The sequence below is a fragment of the Hemisphaericaspora subhashii genome (assembly GCF_019202705.1).
Source record: "Hemisphaericaspora subhashii strain CBS 10753 chromosome Unknown scaffold242, whole genome shotgun sequence".
Lineage (NCBI taxonomy): Eukaryota > Fungi > Ascomycota > Pichiomycetes > Serinales > Debaryomycetaceae > Hemisphaericaspora > Hemisphaericaspora subhashii.
In genome coordinates, this window is record NW_026057369.1 from 1 (window position 1) to 5788 (window position 5788).

The following is a 5788-nucleotide window of genomic DNA, read 5'->3' on the forward strand; positions in this document are numbered from 1 at the left end:
GTAGCTTCTGGACCTAAAGTATCATATAAAGCCGTATTGGTGATTGAATAACTCGAACAAGCTAAATCAGTCAAGATCCATTCCATTCTATTGGTAGCGAAAATCGACAAAATAAATGAATTTGCCTTTTCAATCTGACAATCAGTATTTTGCCTTTGCGTAATTGGGGTTCCATAATGACTCCAATCTCTTAAGTGATTAAGAATCTTTTTATGTGCAACCAAATCATTATTCTTATAAGGATTTGCCAATAATGATCTAATCAACCCGGAACCGATTCTTTTCTTCTTTTCATTCACTTGACCATACGTTAATGATTCAAAATGATCAGCTGAAGTTTTGGAATGATAATCATATGGTCTCCAACCCAAACATTCCCGATCTTTGAATAAACCAGCGGCATTTTCGAATAATTTATGATGAGTGTTGAGTTCTGGATGAATGTTGTTGATTATCCGTTTGGGAAAAGCACGATTACGATAGATTTTGCTGTGGGTCTTTGTTTGAGTGGAGGATTTGACGGGAATACTGTCGATGACTAGTTTGGTTTTGAAGGGGAGGTAGGAGACTGCTACTTCTTTAGAAAAGTCTTCTGCTGAGAATAATGAATCTGTCATATTGTTGGATTGGATATGCATAATCGTGAATTTAGATTTGATGATAGCAAAGAATAAATGGAAAGTTATGGCTGTATTTATACTAAGTTTTGGATCTGTCCGGCGGTTGTTTGTTTTCTTGTCTGTGGTTGGTCTGATTGTGTTATAAGAGAGCTGCCCCTCCACTCAATATTTAAATGAGAACAATATGAATACCCCACATGGAAAAATATTGAAATTCCAGATTGCATTTGAAACATACATTCCCTTCTTATCTTTTCAGCTTCTTCATCTTATTCAAGAAAATCGCACCGCTGGACCTATGAACTTATGTACATTCTATTATTATTCTTATACCATCTCAAATAGAGAGCGAGAGGAAAGGGTTTGAAGAAGTTAATCCATTGATCAGTTCCAGGAGGATGACTCAAATCAGCGCTACCTTGCATAGATTCATATCTTTATTTCTTTTTTTTCTTTAATCTGATTGGGAAAAAAAATACTTCTCCGCAAATTGTTTATCCGCAAAAGCCACTATAAACTACAGAAACGAATTATACACAATGATGCGTTATCCGAATGGGTTTCCGGTTTTGTACACTTTTTAGATCTTTTTATAACCGATCGGCGGAGAATAGTAACCGCTGGACTCCACTTGAGTGGATAATACTTTTGATACCTCAGTTAGCTAGACACAGAACATAGCAAGTGCGGGTCCCCATATTTCAAGATCTATGCCGAAATGAAATTCAAAGTCTTAGACAAATAGAAAATAACAAGAAAATACCATCCAAGAGGAGATTGGTGTTTAAAGAACGAGTAAAAGAATACTACAAGCACCTCAGGTCTTGTTGGCCATATAAATCTCAAGAAAAGAACAGTGTTGGGGGGATTATTATGGAGAGACCAAAGTGATACCAAGCAATCGTGAGAAATACATAAAGAAGAAATGAAAGTTTGAGTCTTGCCGAAACATCGAGAAATCGTAAAATTGAAAAACAAATTATTCGATCTAATTTCACTAGGCCCATACTTGTTGAGCATATTCATTGAATATAGAAACTCTGGTAACATTGCGAATTCATTTAATCCTATTCTTTAATCAGAGCCCCACAATTGCGGAAAACAAAGCATTGTTAATTCATTTGTTCAAAGCAGTTTGTACATAGCCGTTCGAATAGATGATTCAAGCCGAGGGAAGCTTCGAAACTTGCATTCATCGGCGATAGGGATCATTACAACGCTGCATATTTTGAACCCAGTAAATCAGGCGTAGTTTCTATTGATAGCAAGCGGTTCATGTAAGATATCGTAGAGTCTTGGCACCGTGTTAAACCGTAGCAGAACCGAGATGTGTAATACCAGAGAAAAATTTGACAAGCATGATCTGTTTGAGATGGGATAGTAAATTAATCGTAACCTGGTCCGCAGATGAGAATTCGAGTTATAGTGTTTGGATTCTTTTGTCAATGACACACTTGAATTTAAGCCGCGAGGTCTCATTACTGCGTTGTGACCAATAGGCACTATCAGTCAGTGTTCAAGGGCAAGATATGAACTAAGACAGCCACAACTGCAACCTCAGTTTCCGTGCTTTGCTTCCCCATAACATTAGTATTACTTATTTCCGTACCGACGAAGCAATTAAGGCTCTCAAACAACGGCGGCAGCTGTACTTGGCATGTAATAGGTATTTCTTGGTGTTCCAATATCAACTGTTCCCTGGGGAAAACCATAGTAGTGGATGGAATCCAACTAGAGTGGAGAGTGGGTACATTGTTGGAAATGAAAACATCTATTCTATATATCTCTAACTACATACAAACTACAACTTAGCTTTCTTCAATCTTGCAGCCAATACCAAAGATTGTTCAATTTCATATAAACGATGGAAAACAGCACCAAAGAATCTAGATGCGATTGGTCTCTTGATCTTAAAAGTAGGAGTAACAACATCTCTTTCAACAGTCAATGGATTAATATCAATATGAATATTATGTAATATCTCAAATCCATGTAATTTCCCTTTAACATTCTTATTTATCATTTCTAAGAATTTACTCTTTACATCGACACTATTCAATTCAATTAACATTTCTTCACTTGACATACCGATCTTATTGTATCCAAGTTCATTCAAGAACTTCAACCCTTTTTCATATTCAATACCCACAATTCCAACTAAGTATTCCTTCAAAGAATCACCATGGACATATAATTGACTAATTATTGGATTGGACGACAAATATCTATTCTCGATCTTTTCAGGTGAAATATATTCCCCTTGTTGTAACTTAAAGAAATTCTTCACTCTATCAATAATATTAATCCTACCAGTCTTTGGATCAACACTAGCAATATCCCCAGTATGAAACCAGCCTTCACCATCTTCACTGAAAACTTTATTAGTCTCTTCTAAGTTATAATAATACCCTTTGAATATTTGTGGTCCTCTTAATAATAACTCTCCTTTATTCTCCCCAATTGAATATCCAATATCACTACAATCACGTAATTTAAATTCAGCAGTAGGTGGCACACTCCCACAACTCCCCGGATTCAGATCATATGGATCAGTAGAGGTAATAGTACCTCCGGATTCAGTTAAACCGTATAATTGACGAATCCCGATGTTTAAACTAGCCTTCAAATAAACAATTGTCGACGAAGCAACGGGTGCACTACCAGTTTGGATCCATTTTATGTTATCAAACCCCACGGATTGTCTAAGTGTTTGATATGGTTCGTAATGGTCAATTGTTGGGTCATGACCGGTACTACCATCATATTTCGACTGTTCACGGTATTTATACTCAATGATTCTATTAATCTTATCCTGCGCATCCTGGGGCAATTCTTTGATCTCACTCTTAATCAAAGCTTCAAGTCTAGTTAATAATCTTGGTACAATTGAAAAATAAGCCGGTTTGAAAATCCTCAAATCATCAAGTAAGTCCAAGAAAGGATTCGTGGGTCTTCCGAGTGTCAATTGTGGGAATCCGAGATAATAGCCGGCACATAATGCGAATGCACTGGTTCCACGTTCATAAATATGGGTTAAGGGAAGAAAAATGAATGCACGGTCTTGATGAGGACTGGAGCTGGCCTGGGGTTGGAATGATAATAAACAAGAAATGCAAGCTGCAGACATTGAGTGGGGGATCATGGCACCTTTTGGTTTGGAGCCTGTTGTTCCGGAGGTGAAGGAGATGGTGTAGAGTGTGTTTGGGTTGGGTGGAAGTTCGTTGATTGGGTTGTTTGATCCTAATTGTTCGATTTGCGAAAGGTCATGAATGATAATTCTTAATTTTTTGGCTTCTTGGAGTAAGGATGGCTCGATGAGTTCGAATGGATCCATGGAAACGATTTCAATTAAGTTTTGTAATTGGCTAGGGAAATTACGTTTCATTTCTAACAATGTTGCAATCTTGTCAATAGAACAAACGACAATTGGACTTTCGGTGAATTCTAAAATATATGTCGTAGCATCTGGACCCAAAGTGTCATACAATGCAGTGTTAGTGATTGAATAACTAGAACATGCCAAATCAGTCAACATCCATTCCATTCTATTAGCAGCGAAAATTGACAAAATGAATGAATTACATTTTTCAATTTGAGAATCGGTATTTTGTCTTTGGGTTACAGAAGTTCCATAATGGCTCCAATCTCTTAAATGATTATCAATCTTCTTATGGGCAGCTAATTCTGGGTTCTTGTATGGATTGGCTAATAAGGATCTAATAATCCCAGAACCAATTTTCCTCTTTTTATCATTAACTTGTCCATATGTCAAGGATTCGAAATGATCACTGGAGGTCTTAGATTTATAATCAAACGGTCTCCAACCTAAACACTCACAATCTTTATAAAGTCCAACGGCATTTTCAAATAACTTGTGGTGGGTGTTGAGATCAGGGTGGATGTTATCAATAACACGATTAGGGAATGCTCTGTTGCGGTAGACCTTGGAATGAGTCTTTGTTTGAGTGGAAGACTTGAGTGGAACAGTGTCGATAACTAATTTAGTCTTAAAGGGAAGATAAGATACTGCCACTTCTTTGGTGACATCTTCAGCCGAAAATAATGATTGAGCCATAGTTGATGTTGAAGTGACGGAATGGCGGATTGGTACTTTCTTGGATATGAAAGGAAGATCTAGTTGTATTTATAATAAATCTGAATATGTGTGGATCGGTGACTGTGCGATTTCCGGCTTTATAGCAATACTCTTGCTGGCCGCCACAGTTGTTGGAACAATTAGGTAGGTTGCTGAATCGGTTCGATCGAAGATTCCATTTAATATTCAAGTCTAGTTGGGGAAGTAAATTTAAATCATGTTTGGGTAATACAAACGTTGATGATCAAGATAGCAAGTCAATTGTTATACTTAAGTTGACCAGAACATACAAAAGTAATGCTATGCTTTATCCTTTTGTACAGATTTCTATTTAAGTGAGTTATTCGATCTTTAATCAATTGATTGCGCGATTCAAACAAGAATTGTGAGAATTTCCGTTTTTGTGCAACGATTTCCTAATTAGGCATGTGTATCCGGCATCTATAAATATCTAACATATCAGTCAGTCAGAGTCAAGGATGCCTGAATGAAAGATACAGTTCTGCGAATATCAGAGTCATTTTTCAGTATGATTTAGTTAATTAATCATGAAGTGGTCTTAATAGTGGTAGTTCTATACGTCGTTTGTCTATGCTTAATACTAGAGTGAGAATTAGGAATGATGACAGGCTTGCAACAGCCCTTGTCTCTCTTATTCCTTCATCTTCATTGAACTCCACCATCAGCAATTCAATGGATTGGAGATGCAACGAGCTACAAGAAAGTTGACCAAAAAGTGATAAAAAGGATTACAATTAAAGAGAACTGGAATCATTTTTCGTAAACAATTTAATAAAATCCATTTAATACAATACCTATACAATCAAACAAAAGACAATCTAAATAACAGAATCAACCCACTGTCCAAACTCATCCAAAACCTAGATTAAACCAATCCTTCCACACTTGTAATTAGGTAAAACATCCTTCATACAAAACCCACATTGTCCAAATGAATGCATTCAAAAATGAATGGAATGATGTTCCTTTATTTTTTTTTTTTTGTTTTACATGGCAGGAGCCATGAAGGAAGAAATGCATTTACGCACGAATTAACAGTGTGGGACTCGAC

The 5788-nt window shown here is 36.6% G+C and overlaps 2 protein-coding genes across 2 annotated transcripts; both read right to left on the bottom strand. All coding sequences in view use genetic code 12, as the record gives it.

The window, feature by feature from the left end:
- On the bottom strand, positions 1-617 carry J8A68_004740 (uncharacterized protein; the record flags this gene model as incomplete). The annotated part of the gene is made up of 1 exon (XM_049408731.1): positions 1-617. A coding segment is annotated over one exon (617 nt), but the record flags the coding sequence as incomplete, so codon positions are not given.
- A 1804-nt stretch (positions 618-2421) lies between these two features.
- On the bottom strand, positions 2422-4695 carry J8A68_004741 (uncharacterized protein; the record flags this gene model as incomplete). Its single annotated transcript, XM_049408732.1, has 1 exon — positions 2422-4695. One exon carries the CDS (start codon positions 4693-4695, stop codon positions 2422-2424), a length of 2274 nt encoding a protein of 757 aa, XP_049261977.1.
- Between the last annotated feature and the right edge of the window lie 1093 nt (positions 4696-5788).